The sequence below is a fragment of the Mus pahari genome, chromosome 12 (genome assembly GCF_900095145.1).
Source record: "Mus pahari chromosome 12, PAHARI_EIJ_v1.1, whole genome shotgun sequence".
Lineage (NCBI taxonomy): Eukaryota > Metazoa > Chordata > Mammalia > Rodentia > Muridae > Mus > Mus pahari.
In genome coordinates this window covers 14,588,619-14,601,331 of record NC_034601.1, presented here as the reverse complement: position 1 = coordinate 14,601,331, position 12,713 = coordinate 14,588,619, and the positions used below count along the sequence as shown (strand labels likewise).

The following is a 12,713-nucleotide window of genomic DNA, read 5'->3' as shown; positions in this document are numbered from 1 at the left end:
GGTTGCTGGGATTTGAACTCCAGACCTTTGGAAGAACAGTCAGGTGCTCTTACCCACTGAGCCATCTCACCAGCCCGTTACTTAAGACTTAAGACTGCTAGCCTAGCCAGGCGTGGTGGCGCACGCCTTTAATCCCAGCACTCGGAAGGCAGTGGCAGGTGGATTTCTGAGTTCGAGGCCAGCCTGTTCTACAAGGTGAGTTCCAGGACAGCCAGGGCTACACAGAGAAACCCTGTCTCAAAAAACAAAAACAAAAAAACAAAAAAACAAAAAAAAAACAATCTTATAAAATGAATATCCACCATAAATGTTGAACACAGCATTTATAGATAACGTTGAACACTTTTAGATATTGATTGATAAACAATTACTTTTGTAATATTGTTTGTTATGTGGGTCAACTGGAGTCAGTCACTTAATCTCTTGAAAAACTCTGTTAAAGACTTCTGTAAAGCATCCTTCATTCCTCCTGTTTGATGCTTTCTGTGTGGTTCAATGTGTGTCAGAGACAGACACATAGAAACAACAGACAAAAACAGGGACAGATTCACAAGACAGCCTTCAGGCAGACACAGACAGAGGACAGAAGGCATAGGGAACATAAAGAATTCAAACAAGAACTTGTTCTTGGTTAAACAACTCTAAAAGTTCTTTTCCTTCTTTCCTTGATGGGACACCAACACATTACAAGAGTGTCAGGACCCAGAAACTCACCTTATTACTCCGCAGAGCATTTTGATTTCCTCAGTTATATCTACATTCATCTATATGTTGATCAGACTGTATACAACCTCACCACATAGCCCTGGAGAATTACCAGCCTAGCATAGTGTGGGGTTTTCACCATGAGTGACTGCTCTTCCAAAAGTCCTGAGTTCAATTCCCAGCAACCACATGGTGGCTCACAACCATCTGTAAAGCCCTCTTCTGGTGTGTCTGGCAACAGCTACAGTGTACTCATAGAAATAAATCTCTAAAAAATTAAAAAATAAAGAAACCTCTATGAGACCTAGTGTTCTTGTGTGTGTGTATGTGTGTGCATATATGTTATGTCTATGTGCATGTACATGCACACGTGTATGTGTGCTTGTATGAATGTATGCACTTTTGTAAGTGTGCTTGAGTGTGTACATTCATGTATGCATGTGTATGTATGTGAGTGCTGATCCACCTGTATTTGTGAGTACACACATGTGTATATGTTGTGTACATGGGTGTATTGTGCATACTCATTCATGTGCATATGCATGAGTACATATGTGTGGCACATTTGTATGTGTTCACACATGTATGCAAATGTATGACACACACTTGTGGGTGTGTTTGTGTGCACATGTACATGCATGTGTGTGCATGTGTGTTCACGAGCATAGTATATGCATGTGTGCATGCTCAAATGTGCACACGTGTGTGGATTTATGTTCACGTATATATTTTTGTGTATGCATGCAGCCACACATGTGTCTATTTAAGTATATATTTAAAACATTACAAGAAAACAAAATACTAATCTGAGTATATAGTATATAGCATTGTTGGTTATATAGCTGTATGTCCACTTGACATAAGCTAGCAGTGTTCTTAACCTGTGGGTCTCAACAACTTTGGGGGTTGAACAACCCTTTCACAGGGGTTGTATATCAGGTATCCTGCATATCAGAGCATTCTGATTTATTTATTTATTTATTTATTTTTATTTATTTATTATATGTAAGTACACTGTAGCTGTCTTCAGACACTCCAGAAGAGGGCATCAGATCTTGTTATGAATGGTTGTGAGCCACCATGTGGTTGCTGGGATTTGAACTCCGGACCCTCGGAAGAGCAGTCGGGTGCTCTTACCCTCTGAGCCATCTCACCAGCCCGCATTCTGATTTTTAACAGTAGCAAAATTACAGTTATGAAGTAGCAATGAAAATAATTTTATGGTTTGGGCATTACTACAACATGAGGAACTGTATTGAAGGATCACAGCCTTAGGAAGGTTGATAACCACTGAGCTAGGTTATCTGAAAGGAAGGAACCTTAGTTAAGAATCCTGCTGCTACAAATTCCAGCTGTAGGGCATTTTCTTAATTAGCAATTGATGGGGAGGGTCCGGCCCTTGGTGGGTGGTGCTATCACTGGACTGATGGTCCTGAGTTCTCTAAGAAAGCAGGCTGAGCAATCCCTGAGGAGCAAGCCAGGAAACAGAACCCCTCCATGGCCTCTGCATCACCTCCTGCCTCTGGTTTCTGCCCTGTTTGAGTTTCTATCTTGATTTTGGAATACAATGTGGAACTGTAATCTGAATAAACCATTTCCTCCCCAGTTTGCTTTTAGTCATGGTGTTTCATTGCAGCAATAGAAACCCTAATTAAGACAGGTATAAAGTCCAGCACTCGGAAGGCAGAGGCAGATGAATTTCTGAGTTCAAGGTCAGCCTGATCTACAAAGTGAGTTCCAGGGCTATACAGAGAAACCCTGTCTCAAAAAACAACAACAACAACAACAACAACAACAACAACAACAACCCCACAGGTATAGTGTAACATGGTTTTAATTTTCAGGTTGCTTTTGGAATTGAACAAATACATTAATACATTAACAATGCTGGGAAATCAGGAGGCCTAAATCCCATATTCACTGGACCTGAAGTCTGTCTCTGACTTGGGACTTGGATTTCTTGATTCCAGACTCCTTGGTTCCTGCAATGCTGTCTTTTCTTTCTTTCTTTCTTTCTTTCTTTCTTTCTTTCTTTCTTTCTTTCTTTCTTTCTTTCTTTCTTTCTTTCTTTCTTTCTTTCTTTCTTTCTTNTTTCTTTCTTTCTTTCTTTCTTTCTTTCTTTCTTTCTTTCTTTCTTTCTTTCTTTCTTTCTTTCTTTCTTTCTTTCTTTCTTTCTTTCTTTCTTTCTAGTCTGCAGGATCACTAAAAGGTGCTGGTGCAGAGGACAAGTTGCCTTGCCCACTGAGCATGCTCTACTGTGTCTTCCAGAAAGCTGAGCAAGCATGAGCTCCGCACTTGCATACCACGATACTCACTAAACAAGACATTGCAGTCCATCTCTCATGACCAAGGAGGGTCGTTCACAATCAGAGTAAGGTAATCTAGCCACCTTATTCTGACTACTGTGCCCTGGATCCACACAGGTCGGGGCTGCCACCTCTGGTGTGGATGTTCTCAGGGGAGGTGGCATGGACAGGATGGACCCACCTGACTGCTCACAGACACCAGCCTCAGTGCTTGGCTTGCTGCATGTGCACACAGGTGTCTTTCAGAGCATTACAGTGATGAGATGCCCAGATCCAGTGGGCAGCAGGCAATTAGGGCTGGAAATGCCTTGCTCTGTGTTCCAGTTCAAGTTAGAGCCAGTCAAAGTCTAGGTCAAGGGCAGGGTTGCAGTTGCTTGTCACTTGTCCTTCTCCTGTGGTAGAGGGAGGTTCCAGTCCGTAGGGGGCCTTTGCCTCAAGGCCCATACCAAGGTGTGCTTCTGAGCAGCCTGGACCCGTGCCTGCTCGCTCTCACAGAGGGATCGCTGTACAAATGAGACTTGATCACTTACTGTTTCACAACTGGGTCCTAGGGCTCTTAGTACTGCTGTATGGTACCTATATCACCCTCTTCAACACTCTTCTGAAGAGAGGAACAAATGGGAACATATGGCTCACACAAGCTCAGCTGCTTCTATACAACACTCCTTGGCAACTGTTCTGTTTTAGCACACACAGGTCATCTTACTTCACCAGTTTTATTTTGTGTCCTTTGGATTTTTTTAAAACAGGGTCTCAAGTAGCCCAAGCTGGCCTCAAGATCACTACATGTGACCTTCAATTCTGAGATTGTTGTCTCCACCTCCTGAGTGCCACAATTATAAGCATACACAACCATGTTCAGTCTCTGCCTTCAGCCATGCAAAACCTGCTAAGCCTCAGCAACAGCAGACCTGGAGAGTGTGGAGCTCATTACTTGCCTAGCCTGGGAGTGAGAACACTGAATGGGAAAGAGAAGAAGAGCATCTAAAGTTACTGTTGGACTCTGTACAGGGTATGTGTAAAAAGTGTCCCCCATCCCGCCAGCTTCTTTCAGCCACTGCCAACAGAGACACTAGACAGTGTATTATGACAGGGCTGAGCCTGGCAAAGTGTCAGGTGCTATGTAAGCCTCTTTACAAATGTTCTTAAACTGGGAGCGGTAGTATTCCCAACAGTTGGCAGACAAAGCCAAAAGGATCTGAAGTTTCAAACCAGCCTGGGCTATACAGCCAGATCCCATCTCTAACATGATCATTATTGCTTAAGAAGCAAATAGGAGCCAGGCAGTGGCTTCAATCCCAGCCCTTGGGAGGCAGAGGCAGATGGATTTCTGAGTTCGAGGCTAGCCTGGTCTACAGAGTGAGTTCCAGGACAGCCAGGACTACACATAGAAACTCTGTCTCAAAAAACTGGGAGGAAGAAGAAGAAGAAAAGAAGAAGAAGAAGAAGAAGAAGAAGAAGAAGAAGAAGAAGAAGAAGAAGAAGAAGAAGAAGAAGAAGAAGAAGAAGAAGAAGAAGAANAGAAGGAAGAAGGAAGAAGGAAGAAGAAAAAGAAGAAGAAGAAGAAGAAGAAGAAGAAGAAGAAGAAGAAGAAGAAGAAGAAGAAGAAGAAGAAGAAGCAGCAGCAGCAGCAGCAGCAGCAGCAAACAGGGACTGAGTATGTGGGCAAATGCCTGTATGTAATCCCAGCACTCAGGAGGTGGTGACGTCCAAGTTCACAGAGAGACCCTGCCTCAGTATATAAGGTGGGAAGTGACTAAGGAAGATGCCTGATGTCAACAGAGGGTCTCTCTATATGCAATGTGTGCACATATATACACATGCACACACACACACACACACACAAAGACTTTTAAAAAAACTGTAAGGGCTGGAGAGATCCCTCAGCAGTTAAGAGGCTGCTTTCCAGAGGACTGGGATTTGGTTCCCAGCACTCACACATCAGCTTACAACCATCTAAAATTCCAGTTCCAGAGGACCCTCAGGTACATGGTACAGATAAATATGCAGGAAAAACACATAAAATAAGAATAAAACTACTTTAAAAATTGTAGCTGGGCGGTGGTGGTGCAGGCCTTTAATCCCAGCACTTGGGAGGCAGAGGCAGGCAGATTTCTGAGTTCGAGGCCAGCCTGGTCTACAACGTAAGTTCCAGGACAGCCAGGGCTACACAGAGAAACCCTGTCTCCAAACAAAACAAAACAAAACAAAACAAAACAAAATTGTAAAGAAGCAGAGTGGCAGTGGTGCATGCCTTTAATCCTAGAATTCAGGAGGCAGAGGCAGGCGGAAATCTGAGTTCAAATCCAGCCTGGTCTACAGTGAGTTCCGGGACAGCCAGGGCTACACAGAAAAACCCTGTCTCAATAACAACAACAAAAATGTAAACAAATAATTGCTTCTGCATTCTGAGTTTCACGGTGAATTGCTTCTCCATGACCCTGGCCATTTCTCTATTCAGAAACATCTTTGTTTCTTACACTAATTTATGATAGCTGACATATAGTTACAGACAGTTAAGTTTCCAGTCTTTTGCTTTCCTCCATGTTTTTTACTTTCGCCATGTATACTGGTTTGGTTTTGTTTCAGCAGCGTATTTTCCACATTGGTTTGCCAGGTTCCAGAAGGCTCACATATCTAACTCCAACCTCTTGTTCCCTGATGCTCTCCCCTACCATGTCCTGGAGTTTTCTCTCCCCCTTCCCCATCACACTATCCAGGAAAGCAATGCCATACCCCAGACAGCAGTGCCCCCCCAGGAAAGCTGGGCTCCCCTTATCACCCACTATTTGTTTAATGAATAGATACTGGGAGACACCTGTATCCTAGCTATGTCCTAGGCTTTGAATCACTCCTACCTGGAGGGAGAAGGGAGGCTCACCAACTCAGGAAGTCCATGAAATTTAGGAACAAGATTTAAAATATCACCAGCGCTCTCTCCAAAACTATAAAAGCAGTAACAGAGGCTGGGAGAGGAGAGATACTGGAGCTGCTTGGACCCTCCCTTCCAGGAATCACCAGTGCTGGGCCTTCAGTCACTGCCCTTGAGTCACCCATGATCCTATAAGTGACTCAAAGAAGTTATTGGTTGTCAAGCTAGCTTAAATGGAAGCCTTCCTTTGGTCCCGTCCCTCATTCCACATGCGATCTAGAGTAAGTAGAGGTTTCTTCACATCTCCCTCAAAAAAGGTCCAGCAACAGCCTCCATACTGGTCTCTGTCCTCTACAGTACCCTTCGCACTCTCAGATCCAGACTGACCTGCCAAAGATAACTCAATTCACAAGTACTGGAACATTTTTAGGTACTCTCGGGCTCATTCTTATGCCCTCTATAGCCCACCTTCGTGCTCCGGACACCTTGGTTTTTCTCTTCTTCCGTCCTATCCCCAAGGGCTGGGTGAAGGCAAGCTCGTCGTCAAGCTGATGACTCTAACGCTAGAAGGTTACTCTCTCCAAGCCTCTCCATACCTCCCTTCCTTCTGCGCCCCTCCCCGCCTCCCCTAACTGAGGCGGTCTAAAGTCTCGTTGATAACACAGTTTGGTACTCAGGAGAGAAACACGAGAGGGTTGCCCCGAAGGATCTGCGTACACATCCACACCCTGCCCGCACCTGGGCCTCGGCGCTGCGGCTCTCCTCCCACTCGCGGCAGCTAGTCAGGTCGCGCAGCCACTGTCTGCAATCTGGCCGCTCGCCGTGGACGTAGTAGTGATGTAGGACGTGCCCGACGCTGCGGCAGAGCTCCCACTCAGCGCGGTAGACTTCACACGGCCGGGGAGGCTGCGGGGAGAGACAGCGGGGAGCACGGGCAGCCCCCAGAGCCTGAGCCCACCCAGCCAAGAAGCCCAGGAGCCCAGCACACTCACCTGCCAGCTGCCTGCAACCGCCATGTCCAGGTCCCGTGTGACTGACAGTGACGTGAACCAATGAGCTCCAAGCAAACGCGCACTAAACAGGATGTCGGCACTGAGTGGCTGATAGTCAAGAGGCCACACTACCTGGTGTCTAGCCGCTTAGCTTCAAAGTCACATAAGGTATTAATTAGCAGTCTGAAACTCAGTAGTTCTGGTCAGTCCTCCCAGTTTTTTTTTTTTTTCAAATCCGTATGTGGATCAGGTTTTTTTCAAGAGTACAAACTCTTGAATTCTGAGTAACCCACCTGGCGGACTGAAACCACAGGTATCTAGCCTAAGCATACAGAGTGTAGGTGAGCTTGATTTGGTGTATGGGGAGGAAGCCAGTGCAGGATGACTAAGGGTTAAAGTTCTCCTTGAAGTAACAGGCTCAGGGTTGCACACCTTTAATCCCAGCTTTTAGGAAACAAGAGCAGGGACATCTCAGTGAGTTAGTTCTAGACCAGAAAGGAATATGAAAATATATATATATATATATTTGAGACCCTGTCTCAAAAACAATAATAATAATAATAATAATAAAACCTAACTGGAGATCATAAGGTGAGATGTCTCAGCTTGTAGAGAAACTTGTGAACAGAACCAAGGACCTGAGTTTGATCCCTTCTAGTTTGATCCTTCTAGGTGACAGAGGGACTCCTGAGCGCTGTACTCGTACCTAGACATGCAGTCACACATTTTTATTAGTGCATTTATGTGTATAAATATGTATGTGCAACACATATACGTAGATCACCTAGATAGAACTGGAGTTATATAGTTACAGACTATAAGCCACCATGCGAGCTGGGAACCAAACCTGGATCCTCTGCAAGTACAAGTGCTTAACTGAGCTCCTTCCAGCCTGACGAAGTTAGCCAACAGAATCGTATAAATGAAGGCTGTCTTAGTGCTAGGGAAACTGAGACAGCCCCATGGACAGGTCTGGCAGGTTACCACAGCATTTATGCCTTCCAGAGCCACATTTGGCCAGTAATGATGTATGTGCCAGAGTTAGGAGCCAATTATGTTTATAGATATTTCTAAGAGCAAATGGACGCATTCTGGAACTACCAACATAGAGAGAAAGTGCAAACTCCATGGGGACCTTGCTATGCCTGACCAGCCCCACTCCAAGCATCAGGGAGTGAGATCCATCCCTATAGCCTCCATCTCTACAAGTCTCAGAACTAGTCTTCTAACGACAGGATGAAGTAGGGTGCTGCTGTAAGGGAGCCTTCCTGTGACTTCTGGCTAGTGGCCCATACCACCAATGTACAACATACCTTATCAAACTAGAGGCGAGTTTTAATTAGTTTATTTAATTCTTCAATAAGAATTATTCTCAAGGAACAAATTTTAAATAGCTGGATTAGCATGTCAAAAGACCTTACATCATACAAAGTGCAGATCTGAGGACAATAAATCAGTAAGAAAATGGGGCATGGGTTAGCCTCAGTGGCAGAGTGTGTGGCATGCTTAATATTCGAGAGGTTCTGGTTCAATCCTAGCACTTGAAAAACAGACAAACTATCAGAACCTTGGGCAATAAACGTAACAGGGGCACAGAACTCAAGCATGTATTCATTCTGCCTTTCACATCTGGCTTCATCATGGAATTCACTGAGTGAGCAAGTCAAAATGAGAATGCATTCATCTGGATGAGATTTCTTCTGAGTCACTGTAAATAAAAACAGAGGCCATCTTTGTCAGGTACTCAAGTGCTGACCTGAGTAGCCATGATGGGCTAAAGACACTGCCCCATGTATAGACATGGGGAAGAAGAGTGAGTCAGGAATCAGGGAGCTGCTCTGCTGAGGCCCTGGGAGGGCCCTGGAGCAAAGCCAGGGAGTGGAGGAGGCCGCCACCTACAGGACACCTACAGCGCTCTCTCCCCCAGATCAAGCACACAACCTCCAAGTTCTGCTACTTTGCATCCAGGATAAGCTTGATAGTTCTTAGGTAACTCTAAACAAACCATAAACAACAGAGCATCTCTGAACTTGTCAGAGCCAGTAACTGTAAGCCAGGTGCAATCGGATCTTTTATTTTCCAGTCAGCTAACAGTTTTAGACTCAGGGCTTTCTTCCCTTCTTACGCAGTGACTGTCCTTCTCCAGAGAAAGCAACGAATCTGCCTCCAGCTTCATCCTAGGAATGAAAATAGGATACTATTTTCAGAAACCCTCAAGGTTTACAATAATCACTTTATTCCATGGACTTGTGTGCCATCCATCTACCTCCCCCACTTCATTAGTCCTAAGAAGTGCCCTGGAGGGGCTGAAGAGATAGATGCCTCAGGGGTTAAAAGTGCGTGCTGCTCTTTCAGAGGACCCGGGTTCAGTTTCCAGCACCCATACTGGGCAGCTCACAATTGCCTCCAACTCCAAGGGAGTTGACTCCCTCTTCCGGGCTGCCAGAGTACCTGCACACACAGGGCAATCAAACACACATATAAATAAAATAATTATCAAATGTCTCTGGCATTTATGGCATTGAGAACACCACAGATGACAGCTGTGTCGGTCTACCACAACCTTTGTGTTTAGATTTACTGTACAGCCCCTCCACAACCTATGGAGGCGATTTCATTTTCAGCTGAAGTTATCATTAAGTTGAAAAGGCATTTCATACACCTCCCTTCCAAACACCCCACCTCAATTACAATCCACACAGCAGTGTTCTGGTAGCCTCCCCCTTGTGACCATATGAGGAAAGGGAGCCTGTGGATCCTTGCTGCCATCTAACACTCAGAGAGGATCCCACCACCTATTAGCCCGGGTAACCAAATATAACCAAAATTCAAAACTCTAAGCACAATTTCTATTGAACATCTATCACTATCATATCACTAGAAAGCTGAAAATCCTAAATTGAACCATGATAGCTTGGGAACCTTTTACACAATAATTACTTTGTATTTCTAAATTTTTGCGGGTACGGGTGTTTTGTCAACATACATCTGTGTAAAATGTGCAGATGAGATTGCCCCTAGAACTGAAGTCGCAGAGAGGGTTTTGAGCCACCATGTCAGCACTCTCAGAGCTTTAGCCAAGGCTTCAGCCCCACAGCAACTGATTCAATAGCAGAGTACAATGCTCCAAGGAAAAAAAATCACTCTCAACTGCACCAACCCAAAATAGTAGAGTTTCCACTCACTTTTCTGCACGTGTTTACTTAATCCTAAAACTCAAACCTGTGAGTTTCTAATCTAAATTCCCTTCCTGGTTGGCACTGCTGAGGTAAGTAAGTGGCTCACTGTCTACACACAGGTCTGGTTTTTGTTTTGTTTTGTTGTTTTTTATTTCTAGAAGGGAATTCCTAGCTTAAAAGATGCTCTTAAAAACAAAAAACAAACAAAAAAACACCTTTGTAGATTCAGATCAGCCAACCGTGAGGAACACTCCCTCCCAGTCAGTTCTTTCACAAGCAGGTTTGTTTAATACTGCAAAACCAGTAGGTTCTACCCCACAGGCTTTTAACTGTTCAAGATCTGAGATGTTGCCTCCTGGTTTCCTAAGAGGAAACCTACAGTTTCCAAAACACATCTTCACACCTGCTGTACCCCCGGGCAATTCCATGTTTATGTGTCAAGTGCCTAAGTGCAGAGCACATGTGAGCTCTAGAATGCAGACCTCTGCCACACAGCCTTCTGTCTGTCGTACTTCTCCCTCCTCCATCCGCCTGAGCACAAGACTTGACCAATTTCATCTGTTTGAAGGTATATCCCAAGCAAGGACTTGCCATTTTCTTGCCCTAGAGCCCAGACTGGCCTTAAACTTTCTATCTGCCTCAGCTTCATCCGTGCTGGGTCAGTGCGAGTCGCCACTAGCTCCAGCTATTTCCACTTGCTTTCTTCAGTGAGGTATACTGTAGACTGTCTTTTAAGTTAGGATAGATGACAGTCTTCTATTTTATTGACAAAAATGATGGACTGGGTGTTAGGTCTATCTTGTATTTTATAAATTAAAAAATGATAATAGTTAAGTAGAGTCCCAAGAAAGGCTTCTCAAAGGTGTCTTTGTTTTGAGATCTTACATGTCAGAAAATATTTTTGTTTTGAACCTGGTGAACCTGATGGTAGCTCAGCTAGTGAGCCAGTCTGGTAGAGCTGCCATGTCAGTAACCATAGACTTAGTGGCTAAAATAGCACATTAATTTATGAGCATTCTGGAGACGAGAAGCTAAGACCAAGGTGTCTTCAGACCCCCTCTGGCTTGAAAATGGTCCTTTTCTGCCTGTACCTGGCCTTCTCTCTATATGGTCACATTTCCTTTTCCTGTGAAAATTGGAAAATAGGTCAGATTGGATTAGGGCCCCATTTTCCCTTAATTATACCTTGTAAAGGGCCCTATGTCCAAACAGTCACATTATGAGGACAGCACAGAAATTTTGAGTGGACCAAGTTTAGCCCAGAAAGAGTTGGGTACAAAATTTTAAGCTGGAAAATTTTCCTTAGAATTTTTGGCTTGCTTTGTTGAAAGAATCATTTTAAGCAGCCCAAGGCGGCTTCAAACTCACAATCTTGCTGTAGCCTCCCAAGAATTACAGTTACAATGTGCTATCTACCATGCTTGGCTTCCCATGAAAACCTTAAACCAAATGTGTTATCAAGTTTATATATGAATGCAGTGCATAGATTACTCTCACCCCTCACCTTCTCTTATCTCCTTCCTAGCTGCCTCTACAGCCCATCTTCCCTACAAATCTTTCTATTTCTGTCTGTTCTATTTGGAGACTGACTGGATTTAACCAGGATGTCTGTGTGAACATGGGTTTGGAGCTATCTAATGGAACCTGGTGTGCTTAGCAGTGGCTGTACAAATGGACATGATGACTCTCTTCTCAGAATCTATCAATCGTCAATAGTTCAGCTATAAAGGGAGGGTATCATTAGTCCTTCCTATGTCCTTTCAGAACTTAAATATATATATAGCTCATTTGTGAATTTTGCCTATGTATATGTATATGTATATGTACTGAGTATGTGCCTGGTGCCTCTATAGAAGGTTCTCTGGAACTGGAGTCAGGAGTGGTTGTAAACCATCATGTGGGTATTGGGAAATAAACCCAGGTCCTCTGCAAGAACACGTGCTCTTAACCACTGAACTATCTTTTCAGGTCCTTATCAGATTTTGAGACACTGTTCTACTACCCAGTTCCTGTGTGTGCATTCAAAGATTGTTGAGGTTGGTCTTGTGTGCTGTGTATTCAGATGCTCAGTTCTATGCCCCAAGATCAGGTTGTAGTCTGGACATGGACGCTGTATTGACCAATATGCTGTAAAGAATGTTCCCCAGTAATCTCTGATTGGACAATAAAAGGCTAGGGCCTGTGACTGGGCAGGAGAGAAAAGTGGGTCTTGAGATGGAGTAGAGGATCTCAGGTAAAGACCACAAAGAGAAGGAAAAAGGCAGGGGAGGAAGGAGGTCACAATGAGGCAGGATGGACCATAAGGCAGGATGGACTATGAGACAGGATGGACCATGAGACAGGATGGACCATGAGACAGGATGGACTATGAGACAGGATGGATCATGAGGCAGGATGGACCATGACCAAAACAAGCTCAAATTGAGGACATACATGAAACAAAGCAAGACTCATCTGGCAAATAATAGGGCATTTATCTGGTTATTAATAGCCTAGCCAAGTTGTACTAGTCTCGGAACCTTCCCAGATTAGGTTGTAGTTTGTTAATAAATTTTGATGTCTTTGTGTTGTTACTCAGGTGCTAAATGAAAAAGGATGTTGCGGGCTGGTGAGATGGCTCAGTGGGTAAGAGCACCCGATTGCTCTTCCGAAGGTCCGG

General features: G+C 44.3%; 2 protein-coding genes across 3 annotated transcripts in view; both read right to left on the bottom strand.

Moving 5' to 3' along the window:
* Nucleotides 1-2,824: 2,824 nt before the first annotated feature.
* C12H22orf39 (chromosome 12 C22orf39 homolog) lies at nucleotides 2,825-6,908 on the bottom strand. The gene is made up of 3 exons (XM_021209943.2): nucleotides 6,876-6,908; nucleotides 6,622-6,789; nucleotides 2,825-3,514 (listed from the first exon to the last, which is right to left on the bottom strand). The coding sequence occupies exons 1-3, from the start codon at nucleotides 6,897-6,899 to the stop codon at nucleotides 3,389-3,391; spliced, it is 318 nt and encodes a 105-aa protein (XP_021065602.1). The 5' UTR covers nucleotides 6,900-6,908; the 3' UTR covers nucleotides 2,825-3,388.
* Nucleotides 6,909-8,203: 1,295 nt separating this feature from the next.
* Ufd1 (ubiquitin recognition factor in ER associated degradation 1) overlaps nucleotides 8,204-12,713 on the bottom strand; it is a 23,616-nt gene continuing 19,106 nt past the window's right edge. Inside the window, exon 11 of one of the 2 annotated variants that reach the window (XM_029544659.1) lies at nucleotides 8,204-9,052. In XM_029544659.1, coding sequence (XP_029400519.1) covers nucleotides 8,978-9,052 — 75 coding nt within the window. In that variant the 3' untranslated portion in view covers nucleotides 8,204-8,977. The remainder of the gene's footprint in view (nucleotides 9,053-12,713) is intronic. The other variant, XM_021209227.2, reaches the window with a different exon arrangement.

Excerpts from the sequence above, each read along its gene's own strand:
- C12H22orf39 (XM_021209943.2), bottom strand. The coding sequence starts at position 6,899 with ATGGCGGTTGCAGGCAGCTGGCAG. Across the intron at positions 6,790-6,875 it reads CGGTTGCAGGCAGCTGGCAG|CCTCCCCGGCCGTGTGAAGT; the intron begins GTGAGTGTGCTG and ends CTCTCCCCGCAG. Across the intron at positions 3,515-6,621 it reads GCCGCAGCGCCGAGGCCCAG|CGATCCCTCTGTGAGAGCGA; the intron begins GTGCGGGCAGGG and ends TCATTTGTACAG.